Source organism: Galleria mellonella, unplaced genomic scaffold (assembly GCF_026898425.1).
Source record: "Galleria mellonella isolate WM207_F2 unplaced genomic scaffold, CSIRO_AGI_GalMel_v1 utg78, whole genome shotgun sequence".
Lineage (NCBI taxonomy): Eukaryota > Metazoa > Arthropoda > Insecta > Lepidoptera > Pyralidae > Galleria > Galleria mellonella.
This window is the reverse complement of record NW_026442151.1, coordinates 324,712-342,826: the sequence shown is the minus strand read 5'-3', so window position 1 is coordinate 342,826 and position 18,115 is coordinate 324,712. Positions and strand designations below refer to the sequence as shown.

At 34.6% G+C, this 18,115-nt stretch overlaps 2 protein-coding genes across 3 annotated transcripts in view; both read left to right on the top strand.

Moving 5' to 3' along the window:
• The first annotated feature begins 285 nt into the window (after window positions 1–285).
• LOC116413407 (uncharacterized) lies at window positions 286–4,295 on the top strand. The gene is made up of 3 exons (XM_052901625.1): window positions 286–1,672; window positions 1,756–1,861; window positions 1,990–4,295. The coding sequence occupies exons 1-3, from the start codon at window positions 1,652–1,654 to the stop codon at window positions 3,912–3,914; spliced, it is 2,052 nt and encodes a 683-aa protein (XP_052757585.1). The 5' UTR covers window positions 286–1,651; the 3' UTR covers window positions 3,915–4,295.
• A 1,897-nt stretch (window positions 4,296–6,192) lies between these two features.
• The window catches only part of LOC113517620 (uncharacterized), a 12,559-nt gene continuing 636 nt past the window's right edge, over window positions 6,193–18,115 (top strand). The window contains exons 1-2 of one of the 2 annotated variants that reach the window (XM_052901447.1): window positions 6,193–6,349; window positions 8,465–8,653. In XM_052901447.1, coding sequence (XP_052757407.1) covers window positions 6,344–6,349; window positions 8,465–8,653 — 195 coding nt within the window. In that variant the 5' untranslated portion in view covers window positions 6,193–6,343. The remainder of the gene's footprint in view (window positions 6,350–8,464; window positions 8,654–18,115) is intronic. The other variant, XM_026902353.3, reaches the window with a different exon arrangement.

The window sequence follows — 18,115 nt, the reverse complement described above, 5'->3', positions numbered from 1 at the left end:
TTACTAACGCAGACGATCACTTTTAGGCCACGCACCCGGTTAACAAGAAAGTAATTTAATGAAACTGATTTAAATGAAAGAAGAGTCAAAATGTAAGATTACACTTAATTGCGTCCATTTTTCAAAAGCAACAAAGTCCTAAATAATAAATAAATATTTTAAAATGCTTATGGGTACATAACGTTCGCCGAAGCGGGAGTAAAGTGGTCTTTTAAAAATAAGTAATAAAGTTGTTACTATTTAAGAACAAAACGCCTACAAAATGTATGTAGGCAAAAATAGGTATTCTTGAATTAGGTATATTTATTTACACACTACATTGATGCTGATCTCGTTATTTATTAGTCAGTATCACACTTTACATTCTGCTCAACAATTTATTTAAGCAAAAAGAATAACATTATGTAAGGAAATCGTTACATGAACATTTCATGACGAATTTTTTTGATTGAATTGAACACATTGTAAAAAAGAATTAAGTATATGAAAATAATAAATAAAATAATACGCACCAACTTACTGACAGAAGTAATAATAATATAATAATAATGAATTGAAATTGTTTAGACGTAAATGAAAACGATATTAGGTAACTAACAAACTTAGGTATCCATTTAAATAGATTAGAACAGGTTATTGTGAAAGAAAGATGAAGAAGAAATAATTGTTATTCAAGTAAACTTAAATTTAAGCATTTTTGAATAGTAATTTTTAAAGAATTTATCGGCCATTCGGAATGTAATTTTAGTTAAAAAGAACGGGCAAAAAACTCAGCTTTTGCTTTTTTCATAGTTGAATAAACTATAAATTTGTGTGAATTCAATCTACTAAGTAGTATCAGATCCTAAAATTTAAGATATTAGCATATAATAATAATATAATTAATAAATAATTGGAACACCTTATTAAAATAAATCAGTTGCAGTAACCAGAGCAAACAAGTCCCTACAGGCAACACCTGTTCATATTTATAACGTATTAGCTAGCCATCATTGTGTTGAACCACACTTAGGGAACTTAATAACTTAGCTTACCACGCTACCACCTGTCTGAACATTTTAGAGAGCAAAGCAGGTCATTAAGTCCCTCATCTCGAATTGCACAAGAATTAACCACGATGCTTTCCAGAGGGGACCCCGTGGAGGTCGACGTGGTGTCAATGGGGCTGTTAGACCTACATTCATTCTACATACTATAAACAGTGACAATATTAAATTTCTTTGTAGTTAGTCATATTTGTTTAGTTTGTTTGTAGATAACGGGAATCGTATTTATAATTATATTTTTTCTCTAACTACATAATTACCTCTCGAATTTTTCTAGTGTTTCCATCATGCGAGAGAATACTGATAAAAAGTTACTGTCACCCACTGTGTCGAAGTAGCTACCAATGGGCCAATGGTCCAGGTGGTGACCCCACAGTCGACCGCCGGATGGAGTAAGCGGACATTGTCCGGTAAGACACGCTTGAGTGGTGCGCGCGGTCTGTTGCGCCGATCTTTCACCTGCGCAATATTGACGCCTATAAAACCTTGTCATTGCAATTTTGTGACGTTACTTTCATCCCACCTCAAACGCGAAATACAACTCAACATCGTGAGGAGTTGTGGGCTTTAAGAAACTAAATTTGGGTTTATACCCATACTGAAAAATGTTTAGATTCGGATGTCTGGTACGATTAAGTGATAGAGTGTTATTAATCTAGCCTAATTAAAATATAAATAACATTCAGATTTAATTTCATTCTTGTTCCAGTTATTAGTGTGGGCGATATGTGACGGTGTATATTCCAGCCAGCAAGAAGATAAGGGTTTCGTTCAACCTTTGGATTTTTCTTCCTTATTTGAATCTAGTGATTCTGGTGGGTATTATTTAAATATTTAGTTTTATTGTATTCTTCGTGTATAATTCTTGAGATACTTATATATTATATTTAATACCTCGTGGAATGTTAAATATATGAAAATTCATATAATTTATCATTTTCAGGCGGTACATCGCTGGCTTCGAAACCTGTTGCCGCGGCGATACTTAATATAGATAAGAGCAAATATCCACAATTATTCGACACTGTAGTCAGTAGTTCTATTGATTCGTTGCAAACTCGTCTCGCTCCGGTAGAGAGCGGCTTTTCTGCTGAACATTTCGGTTTCAATCCCATTGCTAGCAAAACTTTTTATCCACAAGTGAATTCAGCGAAATTAGTTGAACGTTCAAAACAAAATCAAAAACAGCAACAACATTTAGTTCCCATCGGGCAACAACTTGGCCCTTTACGATATGATATTAGAACTGTACACGATGCCGATTACAAGGTATACAAACCCGAAGAAAAAGAACACGGTGAAGAAATTTTAGCAGCATTGAAGAAAAATCCTTCAGTTGCAGCATATTTTCAACCCTCAGTTACAAATGTTGAAGTGTCCCATCCCTTGAATTATCGTAAAGAAGAATTGGTAGAAAGTTCTGAAAATGATCAAAACTACAAGCCAAATGCTTATATTGCAGGACCTGCACGTATACGACGGTACACAAGTGGAAGGCAGAGAGAAAATTTGAAAAAGAGCAGCCACGAGGATGAGGATCCATATGATTATAAAGCTGAATATATTTCAAAACCCAAGGCTTTTGATAGTGAACTTTATAGCAGCGCCTATAAAGAAGAAAAAAATCCTAAAAAAGATTATGAGTATCCTTACGACTATGACTCCGGATATGATCACAAAGAATATGAGAGAATAAAGGAGTTATCTGAGCAACAAGCTGCAGAAATAAAAAGAAATCCTGGTAACTGTAAAGAAGTTAAGAAAGATGACATGACTTGTATGATATGTAAAGATCCCAAAACTGGAGGAAACTATGAATCCTGTTCTTATGTCGCGGAACCTAAAAACAATAAATATGCATATTCGAAAGAAAAAAAGTTTGACAGCAATGATGAACCTGACGAACCAGAGAGTGATCAAAAACAGGAGCAGCCATCAAAGTCGGCAAAATACGAAGTAGCTAAAGATAGTCACGAGGATCACGGCACAGACCCCGAAAAACCATATAGTCATTACAAAAACGAAAATAAGGATGAAGATAATCCCAAAGACAACTATAAAGCTTATTATGTGCATACATCTAAACCAAAGCCGAGTGAAGCGTTGCGAGCGTCAACCGAAAAGGAGAGTTCAGAGGAACATACTGATTCGTTAGCTAAACCATACAATTACAAACAGGCTTTACCAGGGTTCTACTCTGATAATGAACCCAAGAAGGATGTAGAGCATGTATTAGCTGAATTTAAAAAAAAAGATAGATCTGCTTGCAAAAAAGTGCAGAAAAATGGAATGACATGCTTCCAATGTCTTGACAAATCTGGTTTGAAACACGAAGAATGTATGTTTGTGTCTGAATCTGCACCAAAACGGAGCCACCTTGCTTATCAAGAACTCAAAGAATTTACATCCAAACCTGCGACTATTGACGGAGGTAGTGAAGGTGCCGAGAGCCAAACAGTTACTACAAGTGCACCGCCAGGCCAACAAAAATCCGCTGCTTATGTTGTAGCTAATACCGGTTACGGTAAGAAGTTAAAACGCAAGAAAACTCCTCAAGCCGTTTTAACTGTCGCTGCATCCAATCCTGTAGTTAGTTCTGCTGCTCATAATGCTAGATCCACCCAACAAATAACGACAGCGCAACGTTCAAAGAGAAGTGTAGCATCAGAAGGCGAAGCTAGGGCAATTATTGTTGATGAAACTAACATAGCCGCACCTGAAGAATTTGCAGGTGATAGCTCCAAGGGTGCTTTCTGGGCAGAAACTATGCCTCGATATAGTGCAACTTTAGGAGTAACTTTGCCTGAGTACATGCTTTCAAGGTCAGAACACGAAGCTTCATTTGACGAACTTGTCGCTGGCGTGTAGAGATTAAGACTACTTGTTTAGGCAATTCCAGAACAGTATTAATAGAGCGTGTCGATTGTAAAATCATTTAAAATCGAAACAGAAGGTACGGGTAATAGATATTTGTTACGTAACTAAATAAGATTTCACAGATAGACGTGCCGCTAATAAGCATGAAGTTTCAAAACAAGTCGGAAAGAATTGGAACTAAAAAAAATAAGTAGAAAGTTGTTAACGTTATGTTATGGTTGTTGACTGTAATACAGCAGGCGACATTATGTGATATTGATGCAATATAATAAATACTTAATTATGTTGTTGAATTTTGTACATGGACTGCCAATATTATTTGATATTTGTTAACTAGTTTTAGATTCAATATTAAATTGGATATTTTTATCAGCTATTGTTTTTATTTCTTGCCTCTATTGATATCTTCTTGTTCCTATAGCGCGTAAGCATACTTTGTGCAAAAGTTTTACGTATGTACCTTATTTTTGGGCTTACATACGCATATGTACTATTGCCATTTCCAAGGAGTAAGTATTATAAATCAGTATCAGCAATTTCTTTACTAATCTCTCAAACCAAAACACAGAAATGCAAGCAGAGCCGCTCGGCGGGTAAAAACATGAGTGGGACAGGAGTCTCCATGAAAATGCAAAGGACTTCGCAATAATATCAGTCTCTGGGAAATCTATGATAAATTCTTAGATTATATAGATAGAGTGTTTCCATAGAAATGCTTTGAAAAATACGGGTCAACTTTTCCATACAATTTAGCGTGATAAATAGTTATGAGTGATACCTTTATAACTTCTATATTTGTCTTATAATTTCTGCATCTTTTTAACGTGTAAACATTTATTTATTAAATAATACGTCAAGATACATTTTATGCGTAAGTATATAGAACACTTAAAAAATGAGTCCTCTAATTTAATAATTAGCTAACAAAGAGTGAGCTCGTTTTTGAGGCTCTATGTTCTATGGTTTACAATGAGGACTGTGTTGATCTCGAGCAAACATGGTATATTGGGCAACTAAACTTCAATATTAAAAATCATCACCCTTCTTGGTATACAATTATTTTAATTAGCTATAAGCAGCCTGATCAATATTAGAAAAAAAATTGTTACAGTGGCTTACTAATTTGACTGTTACTTTTTTACTATAGAGACTTGAAGAGCACAAAAGTTTGTCAGTTCTGGTAAACTTAGATTTCCATACAAATTTGTGTCTGTCGGGTTTTTTCAAGACGTCCGGGCTGTAAAAAAACCTAGAGCACCACGGGTTGCGTTGGGTAAGCTGACAAGGACAGATTCTCTTGACGGCACAGTCCTATTGTCCAGTTAAAAATATTAACGTTGATTAATGCGTGGTTATGACTCTTAGCGCCTTCAATAAACCCTAGCGCCCCTTGAACTTTGTATGGCCGGTATTTTTCACACTTACCATTCTATTCTTATAATAAAACACAATGGATTAAACTATCCCTCTTATCCCATCATCACAGCGTCATCTAGTCCCGAGACAACTGATAGACATATTTGAATATATTATTTTGTAAATATATAATTTTGTTAATGGGTGATTATGGAATGATAACCCTGCCTGCGCTATCGGTATACACTGGCGGGGCACCAGTGAGTGATGATAGGTGAGTATGAAATAGGTCAGTTAGCTCATTGTGACGAATTTAAACATAATTAGCCGCGATGGTTTCCAAGGGGAACCACGGAGGTCGACCTAATAGGGGTATATTGCTAGCATTGGGAACTTCAAACCCCATCACTAATTCCTTTCCCTCTAAATATATACATTAAGACATACATACTCGTACATACACTCATAACAATAAAAACAGAATGTTTGTTTTGTGCAGGAATCAAACCCGAACCATCAGTAGATGAGACAATGCGATAAATCGCTACACCACAAGGTCGTCAAAGTCAAGGTGGTTTCACCAAATTAGTGAAAGTGTGCTCTAATCATTAGCCATTGACCCCACGACTAAAAATTAAAATAATGACCATGACAGATGTGGTTGGGGTCATTACGAGTACTATACAATGTTCATTCTAGTTAGTTTAATACTAGGCGACTAGTTATCAAAATCTATCCAGATAATAAAGGTAGATAAAAAGAATATCATAATTAAATTTTGGTGCAAGCACTAGCTCACGAAATGGTGATAATTGTCAAGATAAAAACTATACTAAGTTGGAGTAAACAATACACATTCATAAAATTTCATTAAATTCAGTTGAGCTGTTTCAGAAACTAGCATGAATGAACATCGTGACATGGTATTTTTATACATCAAGATGTTACGCAGAAAATACCCAGATCAAAACAAACGTGTATACCTACGAATGAATAGAATTGTTTGTATTGTGGGAAATAAAACGAACCTGCAGCCATTAGAGTGAGGTGTCAACCACTACACTATGAAGGTAACCCTTTCGGTGTCTTATTTATTGCTTTTTAAACATGCCCGATCACGGATTTACTGAATTATTTAGGACGAAATATAGGCATGTCTGTGACGTCATCAATAATTTTGCACAGATGGAAACTAAATGAAGTACCACCTTTATCGTTTAGCGATGTCTATAAATACATACTGTTGACTATTGTAGGTACCAATCACAAAATGAGTAGTTGTAATACTGTTCGACATTACCGAATCATCAGTTGGCATAGAATACGGTCAGTGTCCTACATGTCAATACTGTTTTTAATGTTCCTATTTTTGCTGGGAATTGTCCAAGACTCACATGTCAGGAAAGAGCGCCTTGCTTGAATCGTAGACTGAGAAAGTAATTAATTTCAGTCGTATTCAACACATACAATGGTACGCTGCGCTGTGATTATAAATAAAACTGTATGAAATTGGTGGCCAGTAACAAATAGATAGTGTTATTAGACGGTTATCTGGTTCGCAAACGTGTTCCACGTCTTAGTGGAAAGAAATTGTACTTCAATACAGTCTTTTGTTCATCTTAGAAACAAGTGAGTATTTTGTTAAACATAGTTTTTAGTGAATTTATTGTTGGTATTGTTTCACATACCTCTTTTCGGTGAGTCGATTACAAATGTCTTTTCTTTATAATTGATTTATTCATTTTCTAAGCAAATATTTTCGTAAACATAGGTAAGTACTTAAATAGTGAATTTATTGTTGCTATTATTTCAAATGTATCGAAAATATCTATATTTACTTATAATCAATGTGCAATTGCAGGAACAAAAAGAAATGAGGTAACCAAGTATCAGTTACAGATATTGCTAACACAAATTTTATTTCAAATTCCATCTGATTTTGAGCTCAAGTGGGCTCAAATTAATGGATAAAATAGAGGATTGAAGTGAAAATGTAGCTTAGAGACATGAACCTAACTATGGACATTACATATGCATAGTGATTCCCATGAAACCACTTCTGATTCTTGGAAAATATGGTGTTATTGTACATATCCCAGTCGTGCGAACATAGATGCTTCGTGGCAATAGCACGAGTGGGACAGCGGTACCCAAGCGACGACTTGTATAGTCTCTATGATCATACGACTTCGAAAAATTCTTTCTTGTCTCTTTGCCAAGTTACTAATCACATAAAAATACGGTAACTGCGCAGCAGTAATTTTTCTATGAAACATAACAAATTAATTGCAGTAAAATATTTATTTTTCTCAATATCTATATTTTAGAATTAACAAAATGCAATTTGTTTCACATGTACAGGCAACTATCAGGTTTTTATATATCTCATTCCTTTAATTTTTATCTCTGTTAATAAAAATATACCTGTCATGTGGACGAAGTCGCAAGTAAATGCTAGTATTATATATGTCACTTTTTTCTTTATAAATAGGTGTTCATGAAGCTATTTTATGCTGTATGTACGTATCTGTTATATATATATATATATATATATATATATATATATATATATATATATATATATATATTATATATATTAATATATTAAAATAACGAATAAAAACTATCCCATCTTTCAAGTTGGAGCAAATAGTACGAACACAACATATTAAAAAAATCTTAAAAATTAAACAAGCGGTTTTGGAGATCAGCGTGAATGAACATCGTAACACGGATTTTTTATATATAGTAAGATATTGTTGCGCAGAATACACGCAGGTCAATACAAACATAGGAATTGAAACAATCTCGCAATTATCGGGATGTGTCTATCACTAAACTATGAAAGTCGCCAATTTCATTACGTTTATTTGACTGTTTTGTAGTCAAATAAACGTAATGATATTGTTGCTCGTTAGATATGCGATTCTAATATGAATATTGTATTTTAGTTTCTGATTGTATTATTGTTTATATAATAAAAAAAAATAACGAATTATATAAAGAATGTTTCTTTTTTTATTATTGTTTTTTGTAGCTAAACAGGTGCATAAAAACGATATACAAGCGATATAGTTATTACCAATATCGTTAAAAATTAAGAAAAAAATCTTACTTTAATTCTAAATAATATTAGTTTTTAATGTACGTGGATAAAGTTTAACATAAATATTTTATATATCTAGATAACGATGAGTCGAAAGTCTATTGAATTTGAAGATGAAGAGTACGTTGATGTACGGAGCCTACCTCTGAAACCGCCGCAGCCAGCGCTTCTGCCTGAAAGGCCGTCACGCCGCCCCTGGCACCCAGTTATGTGGGATGATTCAATAGCAGGGAAGCCTAATACAACTGAGCAGTTACAAGCAGAACAGGTTAGTAACAAATATTTCAATTGTCTATTTAAAAAGGGGTGTATGTACTAATGTCTAAACATTCTTTTTCTCATAACTAAAAACTTCACGCCTGGTTTTGCGGTGGGCACCAAACAATTTTGTGATGGGTACTACCCAAGTACTACTCCTAAATACGCTTAGTGGGGGGAAAGGGATTGTTAGCAATGGAGTTTGACAGCCCTATTGCTAGTAATATACCCTATTAGGTAAATCTCCACGTGGATCCCTGGACACCATCCTGAAACATTCTTGTTGAATTTGTCAGGATGGGCTAATTGACCTGCTTCATTCTCACTGGTACCGAAAGCGCAGGCTAGGGTACCATTCCATTATCACCTATTAAAAAAAAATACGCTTAGTGTTAAGATGCATATTTTTATAGGATTTAAATCGAAAGGTTATGGACCATTTGGGGGCCATGATGATGATAGGTGAGGATTAAGTTAGGTCAGTTGGCTAATCGTGACGAATTCTCCAGGAATTAATGATGATAGTTTCCAGAGAGAACCAAGTGGAAGTAAACTTTTTTTTAATGGGTGAAGATAGAATGACATCCCCGCTTGTACTATCGGTATACGCTGGGGGGGGGGGGGCACTAGTGAGAGATGATAAGTATGAGGATGAAAGCATATCAGTTAGGCCCTCGTGATGAATTCGATAAAAATCAACCACGATGGTTTTCACGTGGAACCACATGGAAATCGACTTGATAGGATATATTACTAGCAATGAGGGTATTAGTTCCAGTTATGACTTTAACAAACCGTTCTTTCCTGTTCAGGTTCGGGCTTAGTCTACCTAACGGTTTAGGCAAATTTTTATCCCTGGTGTCCCAGGCGTATGCCAACCGCACCCCCTTCCCCCACGCCATGCGGGCGGTACTGCCTCTGGGGTACTGCGAGGGGAAAGGGATTGTTAGTAATGGGGTTAAATAGCCCCATTACTAGCAATATACCCTATCAGGTCGACCTCCACGTGGTTCCCCTGAAAACCATCGTGTTTAATTCTAGTTGAATTCGTCAGGATTAGCTAACTGACCTGCTTTCGTCCTCAACTGTCGTCTCACTGGTGCCCCACCAGTGTATACCGATAGCGCAGGCGGGGGTTACCATACCATTATCACCCATTAAAAAAAAGCCTCTGTCTACGCTATTAAGAATTCCCTGATTTGTGAACTTATATACCAAATTGTTGTGAAACCTCTTTGTATTTTTTATTATTATTTTTTGTCAATGACAATATATATACGCTATTGTTTTTCTTCGCCTGCTTCCATCGTTATCTAATTTTATTTTATTTTATATATATTATTCGGAATAACCGTGATCAGCGTAAAAATGGAACAGGCATTATTACAAAGAAAAGTAGTACGTCGTCGTTTTACTATGTGTGCTAAACGTATAGAAGATTTTCTAGAGAAGAATGATAAAACAGGTATGAGCGCGGAAATATTAAATATCACCAAAATTTTCGACGAATTAACATTCCTCCAAAACAAATTAATGGATTTGTGGTTGAACATGGAGGAACGGGACGAAAATTTTTTCGATGATGATTTAGAACTGTCCGAGGCTTACACCAGTAAATTCTATTTGTTGAAACACAAAGTCAGCGAGAACTGCAGCCAGCCCGCTCTTCGGCCTCTGATACTGTAATTAAAGCAGATAGAGAGAGTGGAGAGACTTCCCAAAGGCATCGTCGCCACTTTCGTCTTCCGAAGTTACAGCTTACTTTATTGAACGAAGAGATAAAAAGTTGGATTCCATTCTGGACACAGTTCAAGAAGATTGACTGCGACAGCGACATAGATGATGAAGATAAATTTCAATATCTCCTACAAAGTATTCAATAGTGGAAAGTTTTCCACCCTCAGCAGAAAACTACCCAAAGGTAATGCAACAGCTCAAACAAAGGTATGGAAAAGATGAACTTATAATAGAATATTACGTTAGAGAACTCTTAAAGTTAACAATCGTCCAAAGGAACGATAATTCTAAGATGGCCACTCGTATCCTATATGATAAACTAATGACTCAGATTCTTGCTTTAGAATCTCTCGGCGTGAAAGATAAGTATGCCGCCTTTTTATTTCCAATGGTGGAATCTGCACTGCCGGAAGACATATTACGCGCATGGAACAGATGTCAGGCGAACGTCGCGACTAACGATAAAGAAAAGAGTCAGCTGACACAATTTTACATTTTGTTCGTAAGGAAGTTGAATCTGAAGAAAAAATTAATTTATCACGAGGAGGTTTTTCTAGCGTGGATCCAAATCCTGTAATTCCGTCAGCAAGTTTTTTAAGTACAGCTGTCAGAAACAAAGAGAAAAATGTCGTGCATACTAAAAATGAAATAAGAGAATGTGTATGGTGCGATAAACCCACGCATAATAGTTCTGAATGTAAAAGGCCTATTAAATGGGATTTAGAAGAAAAGAAAGATTTTCTGAAAAAGAAGAATACATGTTTGATATGTCTAAAAATTGGACATCATGCAAAAAAATGTAGAAAATATCCCAAATGCATTGTTTGTGAAAAAAGACATTATCCCATTATGTGTGCCGAATTACCTAAGATTTCAAAGAAGGCAGAAGATCAAGTACTTAAACAGTCTATAAAACCGAGTACAGTTTTATTGCAAACTGTCAAACTAAATTTAGTATACAAAGAGAAAACCATTACAGTGAGAGCCCTTTTGGATTCAGGTGCTCAACGCTCTTTTATAAGGTCAGATGCAATCGAGAAATTGAATATTAAACCTACAGGTAATGAACACTTAAGGCACAATTTGTTCGGCGGAGTAGTGACTAAATTAAAAAATCATAGATTATTTATATTAAATTGCAAAAGCCTCAATAGTAAGTATGAAATTCAAATAGAGGCACTTGAGCAGAGGAAAATATGCGATAATTTGCCAAAGATAAAGTCAGGCTCACTTTTGTCACAACTACAGGATAAAGGTATTGACATCACTGATTGTATTAATGAAGTGACAGAGATTTCTTTACTAATTGGTTCTGATGTTTTAGGTTCGTTGTACACTGGGCGATCAGAACATGTAAGTGACAATTTGGTGGCGATCGAGACAAAATTTGGTTGGGTAATTCAGGGACCTACTTCTGGTACGTATTGTAATTTTACTTCAATACACGCTTGTTCATTTGATATTGATGACCTGTGGAAACTTGAATCAATAGGTATAAAAGATGAGGCGCAGGTTAAAAGTTCTCGGAAGCCATAAATGGTGAGAATAGGTATGAAATTAGTTTACCATGGAAGGATACAGCAGACATTTTATTTTCTAACTTTAATTTAGCAATAAAACGTCTTCACTCAACTACTAATAAGCTTACAAAATTAGGCTTATTGAACGCTTATGATGAGGTGTTCAACGAATGGTTAAATAGTAACATAATTGAGGAGGTTATGGGTGATAATATTCAAACCGGACATTATTTGCCTCATCACGCTGTTGTTAAAGAATCTAGCCTTACGACTAAAATTCGCCCTGTGTTTGATGCATCTGCTACGACTAAAGAAGGTGTCAGTCTTAATTCTTGTCTAGAAAAAGGAAGCAATCTTATAGAATTAATACCAAAATTACTTATTCAATTTAGAAAAGGCAAGATAGGTATTATCGCCGATATAAAAAAGACAAATATCTATCCATCCAAATGATCGATTTTTATGGTGGGACAACCCTAGGAGATAGAAAATTAAAAATTTTTAGACACCGTCGTGTAGTGTTTGGTGTTAAAACGAGTCCATACCTTCTATCAGCTACTATTCTATACCACCTCGAGAAATATGTAGGCGATACTGCCAGTCAATTGAGAAAGAGCTTTTATGTTGATAATTGTGTAGTCAGTGTTAACAATGAAGCTGAAATGAAAAAATTCATGAATGAAGCTTTGCACATAATGAACGAAGGTAAGTTTGAATTAAGATGTCGGGTGACTGGCCCTACTTTAGATAAAAATCAAGCAGATACCTCTGTATTAGGAGTTACTTGGGATGCTCAAAATGATGAACTCTATTGTAAAGTTCCTTTTTTCAAACAAGTTACAGATAAGCTTACAAAAAGGACATTGTTATCAATGGCGCAAAGTATTTTCGATCCAATCGGGTTTCTCTGTCCTACCACACTGATACCGAAACTATTAATACAAAAGTGCTGGGAAAAGTCTATGGACTGGGACAAAGAACTTACCTTAGAATTGGGAAAATCAGGAGAATGGCTTCATCATGTAAATGCTATCGAAAAATGTCGTATTCCAAGAAGATTGAGTGTATCAAATTTATCTGAGCAATAACACCATTCATGTTTTTAGTGATGCAAGCCAATACGCTTATTCTGGATGCGTCTTTCTGCGATCGGAACATGATAATATGGTAACAGTACAACTTGTTCTTGCTAAAAGTAGAGTTACTCCATTGAAACCAGTTACAATGCCGAGACTTGAATTAATTGCAGCTTTGTTAGCCACACGATTGGCTACAGAAGCCAAATTTTCATTGCAGCTGAATTGCAAAGAATACTACTGGACTGAATTGTGTTAGCATGGATAAGACGGCAATCAGGTCTAAATGTTTTTGTTCACAATAGAGTGAAAGAGATTACAGAAAGAAGTAACAGAGATGCTTGGCGTCATGTACCTGGTGAACTTAACCCAGCTGATCTTCCATCAAGAGGATGCAATGCTCAAAATTTATTGAAAAGTCGATGGTGGGAGGATATATTCACAATCAGCGTGGCCCAATTCTGATGTTGCTCCAGATGAAAATGAAGTCAACAAGGAAGTAAAGAAAAGCTGTTTAACTGTGCAAGAAGGTACCAAATTTTCTGACAGACTTCTTCATTTTGGGAAGTATTCAAAAATTGTTAGAACCGTTGCATGGTGCTTGAGATTTTCCAAGTTCTATCGACAGTATAGAAGTTATAAAGATATTACTGCTGAAGAGTATGAAAGAGCAGAAACTCGATTGATGTCAATAATACAAAAGGAGTCTTATGAAAGTTTTGATGAGATAAAATTAAGACTCAAAATGGATATTTTTCAAGATAGTCAAGATGTTATTTGTAAAAACTAGATTGACACTAAGTGGTGACACTGAGAGTTTTATAACTCCGATATTACTGCCTAGCACAAATGTAATAGTGAGGCGACTCGTTCGATATAAACATGTTCATAGTCTTCACGCTGGAACACAAACTCTTATAAATAACTTACGAGAAGAGTATTGGATAGTTGGTGTCAGAAGGTTAGCAAAAAATGTTGTACGAGATTGTATTATATGTAAACGATATAATGCTAAGGCTAGTACTGTACCTTTCGCTCCATTACCTGCAGAACGTGTAACTTGTGGAGTACCATTTGAAGTAACGGGTATAGATCTAGCAGGACCAGTATATCTCAAATCTAATCAGAAGTGCTGGATAGTAGTCTTTACTTGTGCTACTTACAGAGCCTTACATCTGGAAATATGCTCTTCACTTAGTACTGAAGAGTTCCTGTTGACGTTAAGACGTTTTATTGCACGAAGAGGTAGGCCTAGGATTATATACAGCGATAACGCTACTAATTTTCGAGGAGCGAATAATGTCTTAAATTCAATTAATTGGGACGACGTTTCTTTCAAAACCTCAGTTCAAAAGATATCATGGCACTTTATTCCACCACAAGCGCCATGGTGGGGTGGATGGTGGGAGCGAATGATTCGTACTATTAAAGAAATTCTGAGAAGAGTTTTAGGTAAAGCTGCTCTATTAGAAAAAGAATTGATGACTGTACTGTGCGAAACAGAAGCACTTATTAATTCACGTCCTTTAACTTACATAGCAGACAGCACTGAAAATTTTACAGCTCTTACTCCTGCAATGTTTCTTAAGGTAGGCAGTACTTATACAAGTGATTTAGACCAAGCTTATTCATCTAATCTTGCTACTCGTTATCGTTATATTGAAAAAATCAATAGGGATTTAAAACAAAGATTTAGATCAGAATATTTATCGTTATTAACGCAAAAGTATGGCAAAAATAAGAACAATCTGAAACCTGGAGATATTGTACTTATTGGTTCAGATGATTTAAAACGCGTAAATTGGCCCTTGGGTCTCATTTTACAGATATGTCCTGGTGTTGATAACATTGGTAGGGTAGCTCGTATTAAAACGGCTAAAGGCGAACGTCTTCGACCTTTGCAACGTTTATACCCTCTAGAGGTGTCACAATTAGAGGATATTCAGTTTCCACGGCCATCGGGATCAAATGATAAAGTTATTGATTCTAAAGTTGAGGTTGAAAATTGTCCAGCCAAGATTACACGTTCTGGTCGTCCTGTGAAACTTCCTCATCGACTTGACATATAATTTTGTATTTTGTTATTGCGCTGTAGTAATGCGTATGCGCAAGGTGGGGTGTATGTTGTGAAACCTCTTTGTATTTTTTATTATTATTTTTTGTCAATGACAATATATATACGCTATTGTTTTTCTTATCGTTATCTAATTTTATTTTATTTTATTTATATATTATTCGGATTACTCACACCAAATGATAACGAAACTATCATATCCTATACCATACATGTACCAACCTGTACAGTTGTAATAAATACAAAATAACACCTAGTGATAATGTTAACAAAAGTAAACAAAGGAAGTTTCATTTTGAGTACAGTACAGGATCATACGTAGTATTTTACTGTACAGTATCTCAATAAGAGAATTATAGGAAAAATAGAAAATTATTAATTTATTAAATAGTTTTATGACATAAAAATGTTTTTGATTATTTTTTTATGATTGTAGTTTTACGTCATGTAAGTAGGTACTTACCATGTTAAAATCAAAATTATAACGTCATGTTAAAGTGCAAACTAGGTATTAATAAACTCTTCAGTAAAATTTGAAAATAGAAAAAGAAAAACGTTATTGCCTAATAACCTTAATATTTGTCATGTTCTATAAATTGATTTTTGTCTGAAAAACTGTCTTTACAAATTAGATAATATTTTAATATAATAATACTGCGATATAGTATTTCGTGTATTTAGTGTGTCAAGTTTCTTGGACTAAGAACTAAATCTATTGTGTTCAATACAAGTGCTACTACTACTTTCATGCTGGTCATCTTTCCATGTATATGTACTCCTAACAAGGTAGGTATTCAGCTGCAACACTAACATGGTAAACATATGAAACATTACAAAAATTGTATATTGAGGATTCAACAAAAGAAAAAAAAAGTTAAAACGTAGACAGGTACTTCCTTCTTACCCTTTATCTGTGTTAAAACATAATTGCAATCAATCCAATAAATTGCATACCATTACAAGTATAAACTAAATTTTTAGTAGAATTGCGTTAGAATTAACTCCTCAGAATTTATATCGACAAATATTGAATTCGAAATATTTGTGCCGGAAATTAAAGCGAATTTCGCTTTGTTTTCTGTTAGAAAAACCGTATATATTGGAGTACGGGCCTAGGCTTCATACATTATGAAACATCTTTTCTTAATGAGCATAGTTTATGTCAACATTCGCTATATGCGACATTCTATTAAGACGGTAAGCTTGTTTGCCATTTCAATAATAACTATTAATGTTTTTTTTTTTAATTATTTTATATGTCGGCGGAAACATATTGTTTAAGCGTGAAAAGCTTTTTATACACGTAGACATGTTTTGGACTAACTCCAAGAAAATATAAACAATCAACTAGTCGTCAGTGAGACTTGGCTTGCTCAAGTGTATTCCAAAATTATATCTTTTTTAATCCTAATGTGGTGATTAGTTATAAACTTGATTTATTATATTAAACAAATGTTAGCCAACATAGTATACTCGTATTAGGTAGTTAGTAATCAGAGAGGTATATAATTATAAAATCTTGCACGATTTTTTTAATTATCTAAATAACGTCAAACATATCTACTATAGCAATATGTAATAAGGAAATAGCAAACTACATAAATTGTAAATCAATATCATAAATGCATTGACGTCAATCTCCTCTTTCGGATTTGGCAAAGGCGAAAGTGTTTATGTTTTTGTCTTGCTGCGAGGCCAGTCTATGTAAATGTCCAACTTTTGGATTTATTGTTAGATTATATACAACAGTTTTGGTGTATTCATGTTTGTTATATTTGTGCTTTAAAACAATTATAATACTTTCATTTATACAACGCATGTAGGTTATCATATTAAATGGTGATTTATTTCTTTAATTATCTCTACAATAAATTATACGGAAATTTCTTTCTTATAATCGACTCACTGTTAAAATTGCAAGAATTATCACCATTATTATTGTTCTTAACATACATTTTATAAAATACTAAAGAAAAATATCCATTGATTGATTTATGAATTAAAAAGAAAAAAAAAATATCTTTTATTCACACCAGAGGGAGACTTTGTACAAAAGTCGATTGCTTGAGTACCTCTGTCCCATTCGTGTTTCAACCGTGAAACAGTTGTTTTGGTTTGAAGGGTGGGATATGGCGTAAATTTACTGGGTACAGAGGAATAACATCTGAGTCCTCAGGAATGGCAACGCATGGGGGGTATCATGGGCGAAACAGTATACTCTGTTATGTGCATGGTACTGTTCATGTCTATAGGCGACGGTTACCACTTTCCATCAGGTGGGCTGTCAGCTTGTTTGCCATTCTAAGTTGTATAAAAGTGGAATCAAAATGAAAAAGAAATCTCTGAATTCATAGGTAGATCCTAATTGTAAATCCAACTGTGGCACATTCAATTCGATTCTGAAAACTGTTTGTATGTGGTATCTGTCAGCATTTCGTGTTATAAATTTGATATTTAGTCAAATAACAAATAGAGCTATATGTAGTTATAACCTGTGGTAGTAACTTACAAAAATAATATGTAATAAATTAGGAGGAATGCAGAAGTGTTAAAAGTTAAACAAAAGTTTTTGTTTGATATCTTCTGGGATTTTAATATAAAAGAGCTCAATATTCAGAATATCTTATACATTATATTTTTAATATATACTGTAATTGTACTTCTTGTACCACTAAGGAGTTAAGTAAAAGAGACAAATTATAAAAACTATTGAGGTCAGAAGGGAAAAAAATGTTAGGACACTTGATACGACACGACGAACTTATGAATATTATAATAGAAGGGGAAGAGGGAGATCAAGGCATCAAGGAAAAAAATTGTGTCGTGTCGTATTAAGAGGTGAAGAGACTCGTAGAAAATCGTAGTGAGTTGCAAGAGCTCCATCGATAAGAGCGCAGCTCTTACATAGAATAGATAGATAGGTACCACTCAGATACTTAGTAAAGGAATTATATTTTTCTAGTAATTCTCCTATTTTTCCCCACGTATTGAGATACTGTACATCTGTTATCTTTCATGTAGGTATTTTGTATTATTACAATTGTTGTACACGAGTTCCACGACAC

Coding starts and splice junctions, on each gene's coding strand:
- LOC116413407 (XM_052901625.1), top strand. CDS start 1,652: ATGTTTAGATTCGGATGTCTG. Junction 1,673..1,755: donor TGTTTAGATTCGGATGTCTG/GTACGATTAAGT, acceptor TTCTTGTTCCAG/TTATTAGTGTGGGCGATATG. Junction 1,862..1,989: donor ATTTGAATCTAGTGATTCTG/GTGGGTATTATT, acceptor TATCATTTTCAG/GCGGTACATCGCTGGCTTCG.